This window comes from Nerophis lumbriciformis, linkage group LG02 (assembly GCF_033978685.3).
Source record: "Nerophis lumbriciformis linkage group LG02, RoL_Nlum_v2.1, whole genome shotgun sequence".
NCBI classification, from domain to species: Eukaryota; Metazoa; Chordata; class Actinopteri; order Syngnathiformes; family Syngnathidae; genus Nerophis; species Nerophis lumbriciformis.
In genome coordinates this window covers 55,657,968-55,682,500 of record NC_084549.2, presented here as the reverse complement: position 1 = coordinate 55,682,500, position 24,533 = coordinate 55,657,968, and the positions used below count along the sequence as shown (strand labels likewise).

Below are 24,533 nucleotides of genomic sequence, written 5' to 3'. Positions count from 1 at the left end.
TATCGAGCACTATTTTTTGGATAACCTTATTAAGACATACATATATATATATATATATATATACATACATATACATATACATATACATATATATATACATATACATATATATATATACATATATACACACACACACATATTATATATATATAGAAATATTTACTTTTATCATCATTTTGGGGGCCATTTTTGTAGATTTCACCTTTAAAACCAGTACAATATATCAATTTTTTTCGAAGAAATAGAAAATGCAATTTTGCTACAAATTTTCTGTCAATGCTGAAGAGCCAAAGCCAAACTGAAATGCAAGCCGTTGGCACGGTGGCCAGGTAGCATTAACAAAAAATAAGACCAAAATGAGCTAAAACAAAAAAGCTAAAATGCAAACAGTACATCTGTACGCTGTATCGATCCATTGTGGTGAAGAAGGAGCTGAGCCGGTAGGCAAAGCTCTCGATTTATCTGTCGATCTACGTTCCCATCCTCACCTATGGTCATGAGCTTTGGGTCATGACCGAAAGGACAAGATCACGGGTACAAGCGGCCGAAATGAGTTTCCTCCGCCGGGTGGCGGGGCTCTCCCTTAGAGATAGGGTGAGAAGCTCTGTCATCCGGGAGGAGCTCAAAGTAAAACTGCTGCTCCTCCACATCGAGAGGAGCCAGATGAGGTGGTTCGGGCATCTGGTCAGGATGTCACCCGAACGCCTCCCTAGGGAGGTGTTAAGGGCCCGTCCGACCGGTAGGAGGCCACGGGGAAGACCCAGGACACGTTGGGAAGACTATCTCTCCCGGCTGGCCTGGGAACGCCTCTGGATCCCCCGGGAGGAGCTGGACGAAGTGGCTGGGGAGAGGGAAGTCTGGGCTTCCCTGCTTAGGCTGCTGCCCCCGCGACCCGAACTCGGATAAGCGGAAGAAGATGGATGGATGGCTAACAGTACTATGCTACCATGCTAACAATAGCATGCGTAAAGTTAGTAATAGTGAAATACCGAATTATGACACTCTCTAGCATGAGTTAGCATGCTTAAATGGTAAATATAACATGTGTTAAGTACCAAAATATATTACTCTGAGGTGTGTACCTGAGAAATGTGTTTAAAATTCTAGCATGCTAACATTAGCATGCATCAAGTAACAAAATATGACTCAGGTGTAGACCTACAAAATCAGCTAAACAAAGCCAGCTTACTAACAGGTATGATTCCTCAAGTAACAAAATATATGATTGTCACTATACACAGGTACAATGAGATTAAAAGCAACTCCAGTATCAGTGTGACAGTCGACAAATATGCAAAACATAGGAAGGAAATAAAAAGAAAAATAGTGCAAAAGGAGGTAAGGTGCACAGTCCAGTCCTGAGAACGAATGTTCCGAATGTGTTGTTTAAATATTTTACTATATACATATATACAGAAGCATTCAGACTGTGGGTGGAAAGTAAAAAATTGCACACAGAGAGCATAATAAGAAACATGTACCGTTAATGTACTGTAGGATTTTTTGTTAAAATAAAGCCAATAAGGCAATTTTTGTGGTCACCTTTATTTAAAAAAGTACCGAAAAATATCGAAATTATTTCTGTACCGGTACCAAAAGTATTGGTATCGGGACAACACTAGTACGGGCCGCACTTTGGACATCCCTGTTGTAGGAGATCTTTGATTGGCATAATTTGTTCAGCCAATTATTTGTGACGATTGGTTAAGTTAAAATGCGACATTATACACAAAATAAGAGTTATGGTGAAGAAAGAAGTCAGCCTGACATAAACGATACCACCTGGTTAGCCAAAACGTTCCCTTCAGGAACGTTCCGGCACACAAAGTATGAATAGTGACCTATTCACAAATTTGTGGTATCATCCAAAACGAATATAAAGCATCTAAACAACAGAAGAATAAGTGATTATTACATTTTAACAGAAGTGTAGATAGAACATGTTAAAAGAGAAAGTAAGCAGATATTAACAGTAAATGAACAAGTAGATTAATAATTCATTTTCTACCACTTGTCCTTAATAATTTGGACACAATAATAGAATGGAAAATGACACAATATGTTACTGCATACGTCAGCAGCTAAAGTAGGAGCCTTTGTTTGCTTACTTACTACTAAAAGATAAGTAGTCTTGTATGTTCCCTATTTTATTTAAGGACAAATTTGCAAAGAGAAACATATGTTTACTGTACCATAAGATTTTTTCAGAAAGTATGAATAGTGACCTATAACGGCGAGCAAGAATTCAAGGTGACATTAGCTAAAAAAAAAAAGCGAGAATGCTAACATTACTATGCTACCATGCTAACAATAGCATGCTTAAAGTTAGCAATAGTGAAATACCGAATTATGACACTCTCTTAAAAAAAGCTAGCATGATTATGTTAGCATTCTAAAATGGTAACTATAACATGTATTAAGTACCAACATATATTACTCTGAGGCGTGTACCTGAGAAATGTGTTCAAAATGCTAGCATGCTAACATTAGCATGCATCAAGTAACACAATATGACTCAGCTGTAGATCTACAAAATTAGCTAAACAAATCCAGCATATTAACAGGTATGATTCCTCAAGTAACAAAATATTTGACACTCGGGTGTATACCTGTAAAATTAACAAACATTTTACCTCTCTGATTTTAAAATGCTAACAAATGGGCCATAAGCCGTTAAAAAATAAGTTATGGGCTGCATTTCGCCCCAGGGACGCACTTTGGACATGCTTGTTGTAGTAGATCTTTGATTAGCATAATTTGTTCAGCCAATTATTTATGACTATTGGTGAAGTTAAAATGCGACATTATAATCAAAGTAAGAGTTATAGTGAAGGAAGAAGTCAGCCTGACATAAACGATACCACCTGGTTAGCCAAAACGTTCCCTTCAGAAACGTTCCGACACAAAGTATGAATAGTGACCTATTCACAAATTTGTGGTATCATCTCAAACAACAGAAGAATAAGTGATTATTACATTTTAACAGAAGTGTAGATAGAACATGTTAAAAGAGAAAGTAAGCAGATATTAACAGTAAATGAACAAGTAGATTAATAATTCATTTTCTACCACTTGTACTTAATAATTTTGACAAAATAATAGAATAATAAATGACACAATATGCTACTGCATACGTCAGCAGACTAAATTAGGAGCCTTTGTTTGCATAGCACTAAAAGACAAGTTGTCTTGTATGTTCCCTATTTTATTTAAGGACAAACTTGCAATAAAAAACATATGTTTAATGTACCATAAGATTTTTTTGTTCAAATAAAGCCAATAATGCAATTTTTGTGGTCCCCTTTATTTAGAAAAGTATCGAAATAATTTTGTTACCGTTACCAAAATATTGGTATCGGGACAACACTAATACGGGCCGGGCCGCATTTGGCCCCAGGGTCGCACTTTGGACATGGCTGTTGTAGGAGATCTTTGATTAGCATAATTTGTTCAGCCAATTATTTATGACTATTGGTGAAGTTAAAATGCGACATTGTACACAAAGTAAGCGTTATAGTGAAGGAAGAAGTCAGCCTGACATAAACGATACCACCTGTTAGCCAAAACGTTCCTTTCAGAAACGTTTCGACACAGAAAGTATGAATAGTGACCTATTCACAAATTTGTGGTTTCATCCCAAACAACAGAAGAATAAGTGATTCTTACATTTTAACAGAAGTGTAGATAGAACATGTTAAAAGAGAAAGAAAGCAGATATTAACAGTAAATGAACAAGTAGATAAATAATTCATTTTCTACCACTTGTCCTTAATAATGTTGACAAAATAATAGAATGATAAATGACACAATATGTTACTGCATACGTCAGCAGACTAAATTAGGAGCCTTTGTTTGCTTAGTAATAAAAGACATGTTGTCTTGTATGTTCACTATTTTATTTAAGGACAAACTTGCAATAAGAAACGTGTTTAATGTACCATAATATTTTTTTGTTCAAATAAAGCCAATAATGCCATTTTTTGTGGTCCCCTTTATTTAGAAAAGTATCGAAATAATTTTGGTACCGTTACCAAAATATTGGTATCGGGTCAACACTACTACGGGCCGCTTTTGGCCCCAGGGCCGCACTTTGGACATCTCTGTTGTAGGATATCTTTGATTAGTATAATTTGTTCAGCCAATTATGTATGACTATTGGTGAAGTTAAAATGCGACATTATACACAAAGTAAGCGTTATAGTGAAGGAAAAAGTCAGCCTGACATAAATGATACCACCTGGTTAGCCTTTTGGTTCAAATAAAGCCAATAAAGCAATTTTTTGTGGTCCCCTTTATTTAGAAAAGTATCGAAAAAATGTTGGTATCGTTACCAAAATATTGGTATTGGTGACAACACTAGTACGGGCCAGGCCGCATTTCGCCCCAGGGCCGCACTTTGGACATCCCTGTTGTAGGAGATCTTTGATTAGCATAATTTGTTCAGCCAACTATTTATGACTATTGGTGAAGTTAAAATGCGACATTATACACAAAGTAATAGTTATAGTGAAGGAAGAAGTTTGCCTGATATAAACAATAACACCCTTCAGGAACGTTCTGGCACAGAAAGCATGAATAGTGACCTATTCACAAATTTGTGGTATCATCCAAAACTAATGTAAAGCATCCAAACAACAGAAGAATAAGTGATTATTACATGTTAACAGAAGTGTAGATAGAAAATGTTAAAAGAGAAAGTAAGCAGATATTAACAGTAAATGAACAAGTAGATACATAATTCATTTTCTACCACTTGTCCCTAATAATTTTGACAAAATAATAGAATGGAAAATTACATTATGTTACTGCATACGTCAGCAGACTAAATTAGGAGCCTGTGTTTGCTTAGTACAAAAAGACAAGTTGTCTTGTATGTTCACTATTTTATTTCAGGACACACTTGCAATAAGAAAAATATGTTTAGTGTACCATAAGATTTTTTTGTTCAAATAAAGCCAATAATGCAATTTTTTGTGGTCCCCTTTATTTAGAAAAGTATCGAAATAATTTTGGTACCGTTACCAAAATATTGGTATCGGGACAACACTAGTACGGGCCGGGCCGCATTAGGCCCCAGGGCCGCACTTTGGACATGCCTGTTGTAGGAGATCTTTGTCAGCCAACTATTTATGACTATTGGTGAAGTTAAAATGCGACATTATACACAAAGTAAGAGTTATAGTGAAGGAAGACGTCAGGTCAGCCTGACAAACGATACCACCCTTCAGGAACGTTCCGGCACAGAAAGTACGAATAGTGACCTATTCACAAATTTGTGGTATCATCCAAAACTAATGTAAAGCATCCAAACAACAGAAGAATAAGTGATTATTACACTTTAACAGAAGTGCAAATAGAACATGTTAAAAGAGAAAGTAAGCACATATTAACAGTAAATGAACAAGTAGATTAATAATTCATTTTCTACCACTTGTCCTTAATAATTTTGACTAAATTAGGATCCTTTGTTTGCTTACTTACTACTAAAAGACAAGTTGTCTTGTATGTTCCCTATTTTATTTAAGGACAAACTTGCAATAAGAAACACATGTTTAATGTACCATAAGATTTGTTTGTTCAAATAAAGCCAATAATGCCATTATTTGTGTAACGAAATAATTTTGGTACCGTTACCAAAATATTGGTATCGGGACAACACTAATACAGGCCAGGCCGCATTTGGACCCCAGAGCCGCACTTTGGATATCCCTGTTGTAGGAGATATTTGATTAGCATAATTTGTTCAGCCAATTATTTATGACTATTGGTGAAGTTAAAATGCGACATTATACACAAAGTAAGAGTTATAGTGAAGGAAGAAGTCAGCCTGCCATAAACGATACCACCTGGTTAGCCAAAACAGAAAGTATGAATAGTGACCTATTCACAAATTTGTGGTATCATCCAAAACTAATGTAAAGTATCAAACAACAGAAGAATAAGTGATTATTACATTTTAACAGAAGTGTAGATAGAACATGTTAAAATAGAAAGTAAGCAGATATTAACAGTAAATGAACAAGTAGATACATAATTCATTTTCTACCACTTGTCCTTAATAATTTTGACAAAATAATAGAATGGAAAATGACACAATATGTTACTGCATACGTCTGCAGACTAAATTAAGATTCTTTGTTTGCTTACTTACTACTAAAAGACAAGTTGTCTTGTATATTCCCTATTTTATTTAAGGACAAACTTGCAATAAGAAAAATATGTTTAATGTACCATAAGATTTTTTTGTTCAAATAAAGCCAATAATGCCATTTTTTGTGTATCGAAATAATTTTGGTACCGTTACCAAAATATTGGTATCGGGACAACACTAATACGGGCCAGGCCGCATTTGGCCCCAGGGCCGCACTTTGGATATCCCTGTTGTAGGAGATATTTCCATCCATCCATCCATTTTCTACCGCTTATTCCCTTTGGGGTCGCTGGAGCCTATCTCAGCTACAATCGGGCGGAAGGCGGGGTACACCCTGGACAAGTCGCCACCTCATCGCAGGGCCAACACAGATAGACAGACAACATTCACACTCACATCCACACACTAGGGCCAATTTAGTGTTGCCAATCAACTTATCCCCAGGTGCATGTCTTTGGAAGTGGGAGGAAGCCGGAGTACCCGGAGGGAACCCACGCAGTCACGGGGAGAACATGCAAACTCCACACAGAAAGATCCCGAGCCCGGGATTGAACCCAAGACTACTCAGGACCTTCGTATTGTGAGGCAGATGCACTAACCCCTCTTCCACCGTGAAGCCCTGTAGGAGATATTTGATTAGCATAATTTGTTCAGCCAATTATCTATGACTATTGGTGAAGTTAAAATGCGACATTATACACAAAGTAAGAGTTATAGTGAAGGAAAGTCAGCCTGACATAAACGATACCACCTGTTAGCCAAATGTTCACAATATGTTACTCTATATGTCAGCAGACTAAATTAGGAGCCTTTGTTTGCTTAGTACTAAAAGACAAGTTGTCTTGTATGTTCCCTATTTTATTTAAGGACAAACTTGCAATAAGAAACTTATGTTTAATGTATTATAAGATTTTTTTGTTCAAATAAAGCCAATAATGCAATTTTTTGTGGTCCCTTTTATTTAGAAAGGTATCGAAATAATTTTGGTACCGTTACCAAAATATTGGTAGCGGGACAACACTAGTACGGGCTGCTTTTGGCCCCAGGGCCACACTTTGGATATCCCTGTTGTAGGATATCTTTGATTAGCATAATTTGTTCAGCCAATTATTTATGACTATTGGTGAAGTTAAAATGCAACATTATACACAAAGTAAGAGTTATAGTGAAGGAAGAAGTCAGCCTGACATAAACGATACCACCTGGTTAGCCTTTTGGTTCAAATAAAGCCAATAATGCAATTTTTTGTGGTCCCCTTTATTTAGAAAAGTATCAAAATAATTTTGGTACCGTTACCAAAATATTAGTATTGGTGACAACACTGGTATGGGCCGAGCCGCATTTCGCCCCAGGGCCGCACTTTGGACATGCCTGTTGTAGGAGATCTTTGATCAGCATAATTTGTTCAGCCAACTATTTATGACTATTGGTGAAGTTAAAATGCCACATTATACACAAAGTAAGAGTTATAGTGAAAGAAGACGTCAGCCCGACAAACGATACCACCCTTCAGGAACATTCCGGCACAGAAAGTATGAATAGTGACCTAATCACAAATTTGTGGTATCATCCAAAACTAATGTAAAGCATCCAAACATCAGAATAATAAGTGATTATTACATTTTAACAGAAGTGTAGATAGAACATGTTAAAAGAGAAAGTAAGCAAATATTAACAGTAAATGAACAAGTAGATTAATAATTCATTTTCTACCACATGTCCTTAATAATTTTGACAAAATAATAGAATGGAAAATGACAATATGTTACTGCTTATGTCAGCAGACTAAATTAGGAGCCTTTGTTTGCTTAGTACTAAAAGACAAGTTGTCTTGTATGTTCACTATTTTATTTAAGGACACACTTGCAATAAGAAAAATATTTTTAGTGTACCATAAGATTTTTAAATGCCATTTTTTGTGTATCGAAATAATTTTGGTAACGTTACTAAAATATTGGTATCGGGACAACACTAGTACGGACCGGGCCGCATTTGGCCCCAGGGCCGCACTTTGGATATCCCTGTTTTTGGAGATATTTGATTAGCATAATTTGTTCAGCCAATTATTTAAGACTATTGGTGAAGTTAAAATGCGACATTATACACAAAGTAAGCGTTATAGTGAAGGAAGAAGTCAGCCTGACATAAACGATACCACCTGGTTAGCCAAAATGTTCCCTTCAGGAACGTTCCGGCACAGACAGTATGAATAGTGACCTATAACAGCGAGCAAGAATTCAAGGTGACATTAGCAAAAAAAAAAAAAAAAAACAGATTGACACCGTATTGCCTAATAATGGTAGTTAACTTGGAGAAAAATGAGGCGGGAGCAGTTAACGTTCCTCGGCTAGCAGATATAGCATAAACCAGCAAGGAGCATGCAAGTGAACGCAGCACAAGCTCCACCAACCTGACATCTGCACACCATGTCGGCGTCTTGAGCCAGCAGGTCCACCACTTTGCCCTTCCCCTCGTCGCCCCACTGCGCGCCCAGCACCACCGTCACTCGGTTGCCCACCGACGGTCTGTCCGGCCGCGTCGCCATGCTCCCCTCGCGGCCGTTGGGGGGCTCCTGACACCCACCACTGTCTGACATGTCCGCTGCTGGGCTGGTCTTGCGCTGGGCTGCTCGGCGGAGAGCTGAGTGAGGAGGCGCGCCGACACCACTCCAAGGCAACGTTAGACGCCAGGAAATAACAGGACTCGCACATGCGCACAGGTGTACGCCACCCGGAAGTGAGTTCTTTGATCGCTGATTTTTTTTACACTACATCAGGGATTTTTGCATCATTAGAGGGTTTTGACGATAAATCATGAATTAACTTCGCTCTGACTGCGAGAAAACGTAAGAGAGAACTTCGTTGTTTGCAATGATACCGTCCTAAATTGTTATTTTTGTTGGAAAAACAAAAAAATAATTCACAAATATTGTAAAAAAAAAATTTTTTGTCGAATATAGAAATTAAGAGGTGAGTAAAATTCACTCACGTTTCTGTCATTGTAAATTTAAAAAAAAAAAGTGATTAGATTGGATTAAATTAGATTAGATTGAGATGTATTGGGCAGCACAGGGGTTAGTGCATCTGCCTCACAATACGAAGGTCCTGAGTAGTCTTGGGTTCAATCCCGGGCTCGGGATCTTTCTGTGTGGGGTTTGCATGTTCTCCCCGTGACTGCGTGGGTTCCCTCCGGGTACTCCGGCTTCCTCCCACTTCCAAAAACATGCACCTGGGGATAAGTTGATTGGCAACACTAAATTGGCCCTAGTGTGTGAATGTGAGTGTGAATGTTGTCTGTCTATCTGTGTTGGCCCTGCGATGAGGTGGCGACTTGTCCAGGGTGTACACCGCCTTCCGCCCGATTGTAGCTGAGATAGCTGGCTCCAGCGCCCACCGCGACCCCAAAGGGAATAAGCGGTAGAAAATGGATGGATGGATGGATGAGATGTATTGATCCTCGAAGCGTGTGTCCTCAAGGGAATCAAGATTTCTATGAAGTAAATACAGATAAATATTTGTGATTAATGTGATAAATTCTCTAAGATGTGTTCATTTGTTTGCACAAATAAACTCATTGCATCATAATAGAACATCGTGTAAATGTACTTTACAATGTCCATTTCTCAGATGATACAATTGTTGATGACTGAAGTGCTGATATCAACCAAACCCCCCCCCCCCCATTGTAAATAATTCAATGTATATACTCTGATGATTAACTTGTGTGAGACTGTATTATGCTGATAGTATATATTTGTACCATGAATCGATTAACGTGGACCCCGACTTAAACAAGTTGAAAAACTTACTCGGGTGTTACCATTTAGTGGTCAATTGTACGGAATCTGTACTGTACTGTGCAATCTACTAATAAAAGTCTCAATCAATCAATCAAACTTTGTGCTTTTACTTTTACTTGCGCAAAGAACATCTCACTTAACAATATTTTAGTACTCTTTGTATCCATATGTCGTACATAAACATATCTTAATATCATGTTAAAGTAGGATGTGTGGATTTTTAGCAAGTGAAACTATAATAGTCACACGACTACAATTACATGCATTTCCACTTTCCATTGGCGTTGTTAGGCCTATTTTAGGGGGGCTCAAGCCATTTTATTGTTTGCATTATTTGTTTCAGCATTGCACTTTGAAGATGGTCCCTCAGCTCTTTTTCAGATCAGCAGACAGACTCTAAGTCTTTCTTATTTACAGTATATATAAACGTTACTCATTTTTATTCAGACTTCCATATATATTTAATTTCCTTAACGGCTTGCCATAATATATATATATATATATATATATATATATATATATATATATATATATATATATATATATATATATATATATATATATGTCTAATTATCCCGATCCAGATATTACTTTAATTCAATAATATTTCCAGGGCTTGAATTTACAACCATTTTAGTCACATATGTGCCCAAAATGTAATTTGTGCAACTTCAAAATATTTTGGGAACTAACAATTATTGTATTGTGAGCGAAAGTCGTGGCATTAGCCTCTATGTTGTGAATTAATAACATAGAGGCTAATGCCATGACTTTCATTGTGTTTCAGTGTATTTTGAAGGATCATGCAAGTAATTGTTTCTTGTTGATGCTGTAAACAAAATGTCACTGTGCAAACCCGTGTTTGTTGTTGTACTGAACACAGATTGAAAATAAACCGACTGAAATAATAATAACAATGAATAATTTCTAAGTCTTTGTTAGCCGTTTGTGAAGTTTTGTGCTCGTGCGCTACGTTCGCTCGCATCCTGTGCATCTCCTGGGGGCTAAGCCCCCCCCTGTCCTTAAAAGCTAGTGACGCCCCTGCCACTTTCTGTCCTCTAGATCAGGCCTGGGCAATTATTTTGACTCGGGGGGCCAAATTTAATTTGTCTGGGGGCCGGTATATCTATTTATAGGAAAACTAATACAAAACCTCACAATAAAGTCTGATTGAATGGTAAAAATGTTATGACAGACCGCCTTAAAAACGGAATGGAATTTTATTGTTTTCTATGAACGATAAAACCCTGAATATTGAGAACATATGAACGTCACACCCCCTCTCAATGGACATATTTTACAATCAAGCCAAATGCAACAAAAATGCAACAAACACAGCGAAATATGAACGTGAAGGGTAACAAAACAAAAAACATCTACAATCTGATATATGTGATACATCACTAAGCTTTAGAACTTTCTTGTAAAAATCTACTTTCTCGTCTGTCCCTGACACCCACCTTTCAGCTGGCCGCTCTGGAAACACTTTGTGGAAACGCTCCCCACCCATACTGATTGGTGCCTCGTCCTACCTGCTGTGACGTAGATTACCATAGTAACTAGTAGGGTTGTACGGTATACGGGTATTAGTATAGTACCGCGATACTAATGAATCATATTCGGTACCATACCGCCTCTGAAAAGTACCGGTCCGCCACACCTAAGATTTTTGGTTAAAATAAAGCCAATAATGAAATTTTTTCTGGTCCCCTTTATTTAGAAAAGTATCAAAAAGCACCAAAAAGTATCAAAATAACATTTGTATCAGGACAACACTAGTCACTAAAATACCATGCAAAAGCGCAGGTTCCAACCATTGAAATATGTTGTATAGTTCAAGACTTATGGTAATTTGAAAACATCACTGCACATCATAATGGCAGCGACACTTTCCATCTTAAAGATCTAAAAAAAATATTTGGGAATGTCCGGCGGGCCAGATTGAAAAGCTTAACGGCCCGCATGTGGCCCCCGAGCCTTAATTTGCCCAGGTCTGCTCTAGATGATAGCAACTGACCCTGCACTGTGTTGTTGAAACTTATACGGCTGATAATATTATTCAATATTACACACATTAATGTATAATAGTAGGCATTAAACACAATTTTGTTACCACAAATATTAATTACAGTTTTCAGAAGGGGATTTCAAACAGGATTTCTTTACATCAATATAACACAACAAAAGTACTTCTGATTAAATAGCAACCAGAAATGTTTTGTTCAATTTTGTCGATCCTCGAAGCGTGTGTCCTCAAGGGAATCAAGATTTCTATAAAGTAAATACAGATATATATGTTTTTAAAATAAGATTACCCTGTCCCTTGTGATAAATTCTCCAAGGTGTGTTAATTTATTGGCACAAATAAACTCATTGCATCATAATAGAACACCGTGTATGTAAATGTACTTTGTGCTTTTACTTTTACTTGAGCAGTGAACATCTCACTTAACAATATTTTTGTACTCTTTTTATCCATATGTCAGACATAAACATATCTTAATATCATGTTAAAGTGGGATGTGTTGATTTTTTGCAAGAAAGCATGCAAGTGAAACTATAAGTCACACTACTATAATTATACTGTGCATGCATTTCCACTTTCCGTCCTCTGGATCAGTGTTTTTCAACCACTGTGCCGCGGCACACTATTGTGCCGTGAGATACAGTCTGGTGTGCCGTGGGAGATTATCTATTTTCACTTATTTGGGTTAAAAATATTTTTTGCAAACCAGTAATTATAATCCGCAAATAATGTGCCGTTGTTGAGTGTCTGTACTGTCTGGAGATCGGCAGACTTACCACGTTATACTTTTCCATATCAGTAGGTGGCATCAGGTAGTTAATTGCTTTGTAGATGTCGTATACAGCGGGAGGCAGTGTGCAGGTAAAAAGGTGTCTAATGCTTAAACCAAAAATAAACAAAAGGTGAGTGCCCCTAAGAAAAGGCATTGAAGCTTAGGGAAGGCTATGTAGAACGAAACTAAAACTGAACTGGCTACAAAGTAAACAAAAACATAATGCTGGACGACAGCAAAGACTTACTGTGGAGCAAAGACGGCGTCCACAATGTACATCCGAACATGACATGAAAATCAACAATGTCCCCACAAAGAAGGATAAAAACAACTGAAATATTCTTGATTGCTAACACAAAGCAGGTGTGGGGAATAGCGGTCAAGGAAGACATGGAACTGCTACAGGAAAAGACCAAATAAAGAGAAAAAGCCACCAAAATAGGAGCGCAAGACAAGAACTAAAACACTACACACAGGAAAACAGCAAAAAACTCCAAATAAGTCACTGCGTGATGTGACAGGTCGTGACAGTACACCTACTTTGAGACGAGCTACTGTATATTGATGCATGGTTGGTTATGGTTTAAAGTCATATCCACCAATTGCGACAACGACTTTTTACTGTCAACTGAGTTTCGTTTTTTAATGATTTCTGCTAGTGGTGTGCCTCCGGATATTTTCAATGAAAAAAATGTGCTTTGGCTCAAAAAAGGTTGAAAAACACTCCTCTAGATCAGTGGTCCCCAACCACCGGATCGATTGTTACCGGGCCGTACAAGAAATGTAAAATATATATATATATATATATATATATATATTTTATTTTTTTATTTTTTTTATTAAATCAACATAAAAAACACAAGATACACATACAATTAGTGCACCAACCCAAAAAAACTCCCTCCCCCATTTACACTCATTCACACTCATTCACACAAAAGGGTTGTTTCTTTCTGTTATTAATATTTCTGGTTCCGACATTATATATCAATATAGATCAATACAGTCTGCAGGGATACAGTCCGTAAGCACACATGATTGTATTTTTTTATGACAATAAAAATAAAATAAATAAATAAAATACCACAAATTTTAAAGCGTTGACCAGTCCGCAGTTACAAAAAGGTTGGGGACCACTGCTCTAAATGGTAGCAACTGATCCGGCACTGTGTTGTTGAAACTCGTACGGCTGATAACATTATTCAATAATACACACATTCATTTTTAATAATAGGCATGAAACACAATTTTGTTACCACAAATATTAATTACAGTTTTCAAAAGGGGATTTCAAGTAGGATTTTTTACATCAATATAACACAACATTAAAAAGCAACCAGAAATGTTTGGTTACATTTTTGTCGATTAACTGGCTTTTTTGAGAAGTGAATTCATTCCTCTAACGCAGTGGTTCTTAACCTGGGTTCGATCGAACCCTAGGAGTTCGGTGAGTCGGGCTCAGGGGTCCGGCGGAGGTCAAAACACACCCGACTCATCGTGTAAATACAAACTTCTCCCTATCGGCGTATTACGGATACGGCAACAGCTGACTGGTTTGCAGTGTGTAATTTGTTGTGAGTTTATGCACTGTGTTGGTTTTGTTGTTTGAACATTAAAACATTAACGAGATTGTTGTGTTCAAATGTCTATTAAGTACATCAATAGTAAAAATGTTGCGTTCAAGTGTTTACCAAGTAAAACATAAACGAAAGTGTTGCGTTCAAATGTCTACTAAGTACATCAATAGTAAGGATGGTGTGTTCATGTGTTTACCAAGTAAAATAGTGTTGCATTCAAATGTCTACTAAGTACATTAAAAGTAAGAATGTTCTGTTCAAATGTTTACCAAGTAAAACATAAACGAGAGTGTTGCGTTCAAATGTCTACCAAGTAGATCAATAGTAAGAATGTTGCGTTCAAGTGTTTACCAAGTAAAACATTAACAAGATTGTTGCGTTCAAATGTCTATTAAGTACATCAATAGTAAAAATGTTGCGTTCAAGTGTTTACCAAGTAAAACATAAACGAGAGTGTTGCGTTCAAATGTCTATTAAGTACATCAATAGTAAGAATGTTGTGTTCAAGTGTTTACCAAGTAAAATAATAGTGGGAGTGTTGCGTTCAAATGTCTACTAAGTACATCAATAGTAAGGATGGTGTGTTCATGTGTTTACCAAGTCAAATAATAGTGTTGCATTCAAATGTCTACTAAGTACATTAAAAGTAAGAATGTTCTGTTCAAATGTTTACCAAGTAAAACATAAACGAGAGTGTTGCGTTCAATGTCTACCAAGTAGATCAATAGTAAGAATGTTCTGTTCAAATGTTTACCAAGTAAAACATAAACGAGAGTGTTGCGTTCAAATGTCTATTAAGTACATCAATAGTAAGAATGTTGTGTTCAAGTGTTTACCAAGTAAAATAATAGTGGGAGTGTTGCGTTCAAATGTCTACTAAGTACATCAATAGTAAGGATGGTGTGTTCATGTGTTTACCAAGTAAAATAATAGTGTTGCATTCAAATGTCTACTAAGTACATTAAAAGTAAGAATGTTCTGTTCAAATGTTTACCAAGTAAAACATAAACGAGAGTGTTGCGTTCAAATGTCTACCAAGTAGATCAATAGTAAGAATGTTGCGTTCAAGTGTTTACCAAGTAAAACATTAACGAGATTGTTGCGTTCAAATGTCTATTAAGTACATCAATAGTAAGAATGTTGTATTCAAGTGTTTACAAAGTAAAACATAAACGAGAGTGTTGCGTTCAAATGTCTACTAAGTACATCAATAGTAAGAATGTTGTGTTCAAGTGTTTACCAAGTAAAATAATAGTGGGAGTGTTGCGTTCAAATGTCTACTAAGTACATCAATAGTAAGGATGGTGTGTTCATGTGTTTACCAAGTAAAATAATAGTGTTGCATTCAAATGTCTACTAAGTACATTAAAAGTAAGAATGTTCTGTTCAAATGTTTACCAAGTAAAACATAAACGAGAGTGTTGCGTTCAAATGTCTACCAAGTAGATCAATAGTAAGAATGTTGCGTTCAAGTGTTTACCAAGTAAAACATTAACGAGATTGTTGCGTTCAAATGTCTATTAAGTACATCAATAGTAAGAATGTTGTGTTCAAGTGTTTACCAAGTAAAACATAAACAGGAGTGTTGCGTTCTAATGTCTATTAAGTACATCAATAGTAAGAATGTTGTGTTTAAGTGTTTACCATGTAAAATAATAGTGGGAGTGTTGCGTTCAAATGTCTATTAAGTACATCAATAGTAAGGATGGTGTGTTCAAGTGTTTACCAAGTAAAATAATAGTGTTGCATTCAAGTGTCTACTAAGTACATTAAAAGTAAGAATGTTGTGTTCAAGTGTTTACCAAGTAAAACATTAACGAGATTGTTGCGTTCAAATGGCTATTAAGTACATCAATAGTAAAAATGTTGCGTTCAAGTGTTTACCAAGTAAAACATAAACGAGAGATGTGATGTTCATGCACGGTTCATTTTATGCACCAGTAAAAAAACATGGTAACACTTTAGTATGGGGAACATATTCACCATTAATTAGTTGCTTATTAACATGCAAATTAGTAATATATTGGCTCTTAACTAGTCATTATTAAGTACTTATTAATGCCTTATTCGGCATGGCCTTATTATAACCCTAACCCTCTAACCCTGACCTTAACAAATAACTCTAAATTAAGTCTAGGATATGTTCCCCTAGTGTCCAAATAACTCTAAATTAAGTCTTTGTTACTTAGAATATGTTCCCCATACTAAAGTGTTACCAAAAACATATAACTTTGTCTTGAATTTGAAAAAAAAAATGTTTTTAATTTTTCACTAAAGAAGGGTTCGGTGAATGCGCATATGAAACTGGTGGGGTTCGGTACCTCCAACAAGGTTAAGAACCACTGCTATAACGTTTGTATTATTTGTTATGTTGTTTGTATCGTGACGTGTAAAATAAAGTTATGGGGTCTTAAAAAAAAACTTACTTCCGTAGCCGTTAGCCGCTACAGCTAGCTAGCACATCGGCTAACCAAAACAGTCCATTTTGGGACCACTCACGTCCATATCACTAATACAATAAAAGTTATCCCGACATGTCACCACCGCCGTTAATTCGGGCATTCATAAACGAACGTCTGGCAGCCGCTGCAGAGGAGATATTTGAGTTTTTTGAGCGAATAGTTGTCAAATACGAAGAAGAAGCTTCCAGTTCGCAGATGGAGATAAAACGCCTCCGAGGTGTTCTGCTGGATTTTGTTTCACACCACAAAACAGGTCAGTGTATTGCATATTAGTGATATACCAACAACTAGTAAGTGATACAAAGTATTGCATATGAACAATTTCCCCCTGAAACGTATCAGTTTTAAATGAGTTCCTAAGATTAAATGGTCATAATAATTGATAGTACTCACAGGTTAGTACAGGTGCACAGTGTCAGTCAATGGAATGGGCAATATGGCCTAAAATATATATCGCGATATTAATTGCAGCCTCTTGCGATGACGATATATTTTTTGGCATATAAATGATAAAACCATTTTTAAAACGAGCTTTAAAGGCTCCTAATTTACCTGCATCATTTCCAGTTGTATCCACTATTATTAAACTCCTTGCTAATTTACTCTAAATATGTGGTTTATTTCTGTTGTAACTAGAGATGTCCGATAATGGCTTTTTTGCCGATATTCCGATATTGTCCAACTCTTAATTACCGATACCGATATCGATATATACAGTTGTTGAATTAACACATTATTATGCCTAATTGTGTTGTGATGCCCCGCTGGATGCATTAAACAATGTAACAAGGTTTTCCAAAATAAGAGAACTTCAACTCAAGTTATGGAAAAAAATGCCAACATGGCACTGCCATATTTATTATTGAAGTCACAAAGTGCATTATTTTTATTAACATGCCTCAAAACAGCAGCTTGGAATTTGGGACATGCTCACCCTGAGAGAGCATTAGGAGGTTGAGGGAACGGGGTATTGGGTGGTAGCGGGGGGTGTATATTGTAGCATCCCGGAAGAGTTAGTGCTGCAAGGGGTTCTGGGTATTTGTTCTATTGTGTTTGTGTTGTGTTACGGTGCGGATGTTCTCCCGAAATGTGTTTGTCATTCTTGTTTGGTGTGGGTTCACAGTGTGGCGCATATTTGTAACAGTGTTAAAGTTGTTTATACGGCCACCCTCAGTGTGACCTGTATGGCTGTTGATCAAGTATGCCTTGCATTCACTTGTGAGTGTGTCAAAAGCCGTAGATGTTATGTGATTGGGCCGGCACTCAAAGGCAGTGCCTTTAAGGTTTATTGGCGCTCTGTACTTCTTCCTACGTCCGTGTACACAGCAGCGTTTTAAAAAGTCATACATTTTATTTTGTGATACCGATCATTTTTAAACCGATACCGATAATTTCCGATATTACATTTTAAAGCATTTATCGGCCGATAATATCGGCAGTCCGATATTATCAGACATCTCTAGTTGTAACATGTTTTTATCTACACTTCTGTTCAAATGTAATAAGCATTGCTGTTGCAATACTTTTCATTTATTTTAGCGATACTACAAATTTGTATACCGATCCTTAACCAAGTAGTTACAGTGTCAGTATTGGTCACACCAATGCTGATACTTCAAATGTTCAAGATGATTAAATTGTTTATCACAATTATCTATCTGTGTTGGCCCTGCGATGAGATGGCGACTTGTCCAGGGTGTACCCCGCCTTCCGCCCGAAGCAGCTGAGATAGGCTCCAGCGCCCCCTGCCACCCCAAAGGGAATAAGCGGTAGAAAATGGATGGATGGATGGATGTTGCAATACTTTTCATTTATTTTAGCGATACTACAAATTTGTATACCGATTCTTAACCAAGTAGTTACAGTGTCAGTATTGGTCACACCAATGCTGATACTTCAAATGTTCAAGATGAGTAAATTGTTTATCACAATTATCTATCTGTGTTGGCCCTGCGATGAGATGGCGACTTGTCCAGGGTGTACCCCGCCTTCCGCCTGAAGCAGCTGAGATAGGCTCCAGCACCCCCCACGACCCCAAAACGACACAAGCGGTAGAAATGGATGGTTGGATAGTTAGACAAAAACACAGGGACTGCACTGTAACAATATCAATAAAATATTGAAATTATTTTCTCTTTCCCAACTATTACAACATAACATTTTAAGTGTGACTCACTCGATGGACAGTCGTGCGTTTGGTCCAGCTGTTATGTTTTTTCTGGTTTATTTGGGTACGCACTCCATTTATGTCGAAATAGCATGGCTCCAAGTTCCACATTTACAGCTTAGAGTCGACCTCAATCTCTCGGCTTCCGTCTGTTCCAACGTTTCACACTTCTTTCGTACTGGCTTTTAAAAGCAGTAGTTCATCCTCCAAATAGTCAGCTTCAAAAAGATAAGGTTGGCGACACATTTTCAAGATGGTTACATTTTATAATCACAATTATAATTCGACAAAAACATAAATCTTAAAGTTCACCCGATGGACAGTTGTGCGTTTGGTCCAGCTGAACGGGTACTTTTTCTGGTTTATTTGGGTAAGCACTCCATTTATGACAAAATAGCATGGCTCCAAGTTCCACATTTACAGCTTTGAGTGACGCCATTATAATCAGACAAAAAACACAGGGTGGCGACTGCACTGTAACAATATCAATTAAATATTAAAATGATTTCCTTATTCCCAATTATCAAAACAAATGTATAATTAAGTCAAATTGAAAATAAAATATTTGTTATGTGAACCGTAACTGACTTAACTATTTAAGAAGAGAACTGTTGTACTCAGGATGAATTGATGAACTATGTACTATGTACAAAGTAAGAACAGGAAGTGAGAACGCTGTCAAATTATTTTCTCTTTCCCAACTATTACAACATAACATTTAAAATGTGACTCACTCGATGGACAGTTGTGCATTTGGTCCAGCTGTTATGTTTTTTCTGGTTTATTTGGGTACGCACTCCATTTATGTCAAAATAGCATGGCTCCAAGTTCCACATTTACAGCTTAGAGTCGACCTCAATCTCTCGGCTTCCGTCTGTTCCAACGTTTCACACTTCACGCATCACAACTATTAATGAACACATGTGGAGTTATGTACTTAACAAAAAAAAAGGTGAAATAACTGAAAACATGTTTTATATTCTAGTTTCGTCAAAATAGCCAGCTTTTGCTCTGATTACTGCTTTACACACTCTTGGCATTCTCTCAATGAGCTTCAAGCACACCTGTGAAGTGAAAACCATTTCAGGTGACTACCTCTTGAAGCTCATCGAGAGAATGCCAAAAGTGTGCGGAAAAGTAATCAGAGCAAATGGTGGCTATTTTGAAGAAACTAGAATATAAAACATGTTTTCAGTTTTTTTTTTGTTAGGTACATAATTCCACATGTGTTCATTCATAGTTTTGATTCCTTCAGTGACAAGCTACAATGTAAATAGTCATGAAAATAAAGAAAACCCATTGAATGAGAAGGTGTGTCCAAACTTTTGGCCTGTACTGTATACAGTTAGGTCCATAAATATTTGGACATTGACACAATTTTCAGTATTCCTGCTCTGTACAACACCACAATGGATTTGAAATGAAACAATCAAGATGTGCTTTAAGTGCAGACTTTGAGCTTTAATTTGAGGGTATTTACATCCAAATCAGGTGAACGGTGTAGGAATTTCAACACATTTTATAAGTGCCTTCCACTTTTTAAGGGACCAAAAGTAATTGGACAAACTAATATAATCATAAATAAAATTGTCATTTTTTTAATACTTTGTTGCAAATCCTTTGCAGTCAATGACAGCCTGAAGTGTGGAAGCCATAGACATCACCAGACGCTGGGTTTCGTCCCTGGTGATGCTTTGCCGGGCCTCCGCTGCAGCTGTCTTCACTTCCTGCTTGTTCTTTGGGCATTTTCCCTTCAGTTTTGTCTTCAGCAAGTGAAATTCAGAATCAGAATCAGAATCAGAATCAGCTTTATTGTCATTACGCAAGGTAACGAGATTGAGGCCATTCCATACAGTGCGATGTGTGCATGCTAGAAAAACAATGTGCAAATATATAAAAATATAAAAAATGTAGAAGTGCAATGAATATGGTGTGAAATGAATATATACATGAAAAGAAAACAAAAAAAAACAGGGTGGTTGGTGGAATGGGTTATTGCACCGAAGAGAAGGCAGTTATGAGGGACAATGGGGCAGTCCGTTCAGGATGGTTATGGCCCTGGGGAAGAAGCTGTTCTTTAGCCTGTTTGTTTTGGTTTTAATGCACCTGTAGCGCTTCCCAGAGGGCAGCAGGTGGAACAGGTCAGAGCCAGGGTGGGTGCTGTCCTTGATGATGGCACTGGCTCTGTTGAGGCAGCGGGAGGTGTAGATGTCCGTCAGAGAGGGGAGAGGGCGGCCGATGATCTTCTGAGCCGTCTTGACCACTCTTTGCAGCCTCTCCCTGTCTGCTGCAGTGCAGCTGCCGTACCATACCGTACGTAATACAGTAGGTCAGCAGGCTCTCGATGGACGAGCGGTAGAAGGTCAGCAGCAGGTCAGGCTTCAGGTTGTACTTCCCGAGGACTCTAAGGAAGTGTAGCCGCTGCTGAGCCTTCTTGATGATTGATGTGGTGTTGACTGTCCAGGAGAAGTCATTAGAGATGTGGACTCCAAGGTACCTGAAGGTGTGGACCCTCTCTACACGCTCGCCGTTGATGTAGAGGGGGGCAGGGTCGGTGCTGCTCCTCCTGAAGTCGACGATGATCTCTCTGGTCTTGCTGGTGTTGAGAGCGAGGTTGTTCTCCGAAGACCAGGCCGTCAGCTTCAGGACCTCCTCTCTGTAGGCAGCCTCGTCACCCCTGGAGATGAGCCCGACCACTGTGGTATCGTCGGCGAACTTGACGGTAAGGTTGTCACTGTGGGCCGGACTGCAGTCATGGGTGTAAAGGCAGTAGAGGAGGGGGCTCAGCACACAGCCCTGTGGGGAGCCGATGCTCAGCGTGCGGGAGGATGAGAGGTGCGGGCCAAGTCTCACATTCTGGGGTCGGTCATGCTCAATCGGATTCAGGTCAGGTGATTGACTTGGCCATTGCAGAACATTCCACTTCTTTGCCTTAAAAAACTATTTGGTTGCTTTCGCAGTATGCTTCGGGTCGTTGTCCATCTGCATTGTGAAGCGCCGTGCAATGAGTTTTGAAGCATTTGGCTGAATATGAGCAGATAATATTGCCCCAAACACTTCAGAATTCATTCTGCTGCTTTTGTCAGCTGTCACATCATCAATAAATATAAGAGATCCAGTTCCACTGGCAGCCATGCATGCCATTACCACCACCATGCTTCACTGATGAGGTGGTATGCTTTGGATCTTGAGCAGTTCCTTCCCTCCTCCATACTCTTCTCTTTCCATCATTCTGGTACAAGTAGATCTTTGTCTCATCTGTCCATAAGATGTTGTTCAGAACTGCACAGGCTCTTTTACATGTTTCTTGGCGAACTCTAATCTGGCCTTCCTGTTTTTGAGGCTCACAAATGGTTTACACCTTGTGATGAAACCTCTGTATTTCCTCTGGAGAAGTCGTCTCTTAATTGTTGACTTGGACATGGATACACCTACCTCCTGGAGACTTTTCTTCATCTGGCCAACTGTTGTGAAGGGCTTTTTCTTGACAAGGGAAAGGATTTTTCTGTCATCCACCACACTTGTTTTCTGTGGTCTTCCAGGTCTTTTGGTGTTGCTGAGCTCAGCAGTGTTTTCTCTCTTTTTAAGAATGTACCAAACAGTTGATTTGGCCACATCTAATGTTTTTGCTATCTATCTGATGGCTTTGTTTTGATTTTTCAGCCTAATGATGGCTTGCTTCACTGATAGTGACAGCTCTTTGGACTTCATATTAAGAGATGACCTCCCCAGATTCAAAATGAATATTCTACACTTGAAATGCCATCTAGGCCTTTTATCTGCTCTTTGTAAATGAAATAAATGAAAAAAAACAAAACAAGGGAATAACACAAACGTGGCCATGGAACAGCTGAGTAGCCAATTGTCCAATTACTTTTGGTCCCTTAAAAAGTGGAAGGCACATATAAAATGTGTTGTAATTCCTACACTGTTCACCTGATTTGGATGTAAATAGCCTCAAATTAAAGCTCAAAGTCTGCACTTAAAGCACATCTTGATTGTTTCATTTCAAATCCATTGTGGTGTTGTACAGAGCTGGAATACTGAAAATTGTGTCAATGTCCAAATATTTATGGACCTAGCTGTATATCACACAAGCTTAGACTGCACACTTGCTATTGGAGTCAACATTTTTAAAGTGTTTCAAACTGTTCACTTCCACCATACAGCTGTAAATAAATGTGTAATTTTCCAGACTTTTTGCAGTCAGCAGCCCATGAGGAGGAACATTCCCTCGAACAGCATCCCTGTCAGCGGGAGTTGAGGGTGAACTTCGGTCGCACGGAATTAGAGCTGCTCCACGTTAAACAGGAACATCCGGCACTGTGGGAGGCAGACGACCAAGTCCGGGAGGATTCCCAAGTCTTGTGCGCGCCTCAGTCTTCTGGCTGGGAGCAAGATGAGCAAGAAGACAACAAAGGGTCTCTGCAGATGGAGATTCAGGTGGACACTGCACCCCTGACGCTTCCTGTCAGCACTCTTCAATTAACCCCGCCCCGGGATGGACTTGATAGACAAACCCTAAAGGGATCAGCAGGGCAAACCTTCACCGAGTTGTCACATCTGACTTTGGTCACGCAGGACTACCGCTGTCACCTGTGTGACAAGTCCTTCTCCTTCAACCACCACCTGGTCAACCACGCGCTCCGCATCCACTGGAAGGACGTGCGCTGCGCCGTGTGCGGAGACTCCCTGGAGTCCCCCGTGCGCCTCAGCGAGCACCTTCAGTCGCACCGCGGCTCCAAGACCTGCCCCACGTGCGGCAAGCGGTGCAGCAGCGTGAGCGCGCTGGCCGAGCACACGACCAGCCACACGGGCGAGAAGCCGCACCGCTGCCACATGTGCGGCAAGGAGTGCAGCCGCAAGGGCGACCTGAAGATACACATGAGGATCCACACGGGCGAGAAGCCGTACTGCTGCTCGCACTGCGCCAAGCGCTTCACGCACAGCGGGCACCTGAGGAAGCACCTGAGGAGCCACACGGGCGAGAGGCCGCACACGTGTGGCATCTGCGGGCGAGGCTTTCTGCAGAGCACGCACCTCAAACATCACCTGACCACTCACCGGCAGACATCTTGACCAGTTCGCACTCCAGTGCGCCACGTTTCTCCTCACTTGTAACGGGGACTTAATACTGCGGTACCCCCATGTGGATACGCAGACCAACACACTCGTTTTGTAATAAAAAACAAAAAGTGGGACATACAAACCCCGTTTCCATATGAGTTGGGAAATTGTGTTAGATGTAAATATAAACGGAATACAATGATTTGCAAATAATTTTCAACCCATATTCAGTTGAATATGCTACAAAGACAACATATTTGATGTCCAAACTGATAAACATTTTTTTTTTGCAAATAATCATTAACTTTAGAATTTGATGCCAGCAACACGTGACAAAGAAGTTGGGAAAGGTGGCAATAAATACTGATAAAGTTGAGGAATACTCATCAAACACTTATTTGGAACATCCCACAGGTGTGCAGGCTAATTGGGAACAGGTGGGTGCCATGATTGGGTATAAAAACAGCTTCCCAAAAAATGCCCAGTCTTTCACAAGAAAGGATGGGGCGAGG

At 38.7% G+C, this 24,533-nt stretch overlaps 2 protein-coding genes across 3 annotated transcripts in view; one reads left to right on the top strand and one right to left on the bottom strand.

The window, feature by feature from the left end:
* Positions 1 to 8,842, bottom strand: part of adss2 (adenylosuccinate synthase 2) — a 74,707-nt gene extending 65,865 nt beyond the window's left edge. For both annotated transcript variants that reach the window (XM_072916598.1, XM_072916602.1), the window contains exon 1: positions 8,562 to 8,842. In XM_072916598.1, coding sequence (XP_072772699.1) covers positions 8,562 to 8,747 — 186 coding nt within the window. In that variant the 5' untranslated portion in view covers positions 8,748 to 8,842. The remainder of the gene's footprint in view (positions 1 to 8,561) is intronic.
* A 7,952-nt stretch (positions 8,843 to 16,794) lies between these two features.
* Positions 16,795 to 24,209, top strand: LOC133612559 (uncharacterized). Its single transcript, XM_061970112.2, has 2 exons — positions 16,795 to 17,040; positions 23,150 to 24,209. The coding sequence occupies exons 1-2, from the start codon at positions 16,860 to 16,862 to the stop codon at positions 24,031 to 24,033; spliced, it is 1,065 nt and encodes a 354-aa protein (XP_061826096.2). The 5' UTR covers positions 16,795 to 16,859; the 3' UTR covers positions 24,034 to 24,209.
* Positions 24,210 to 24,533: the final 324 nt, after the last annotated feature.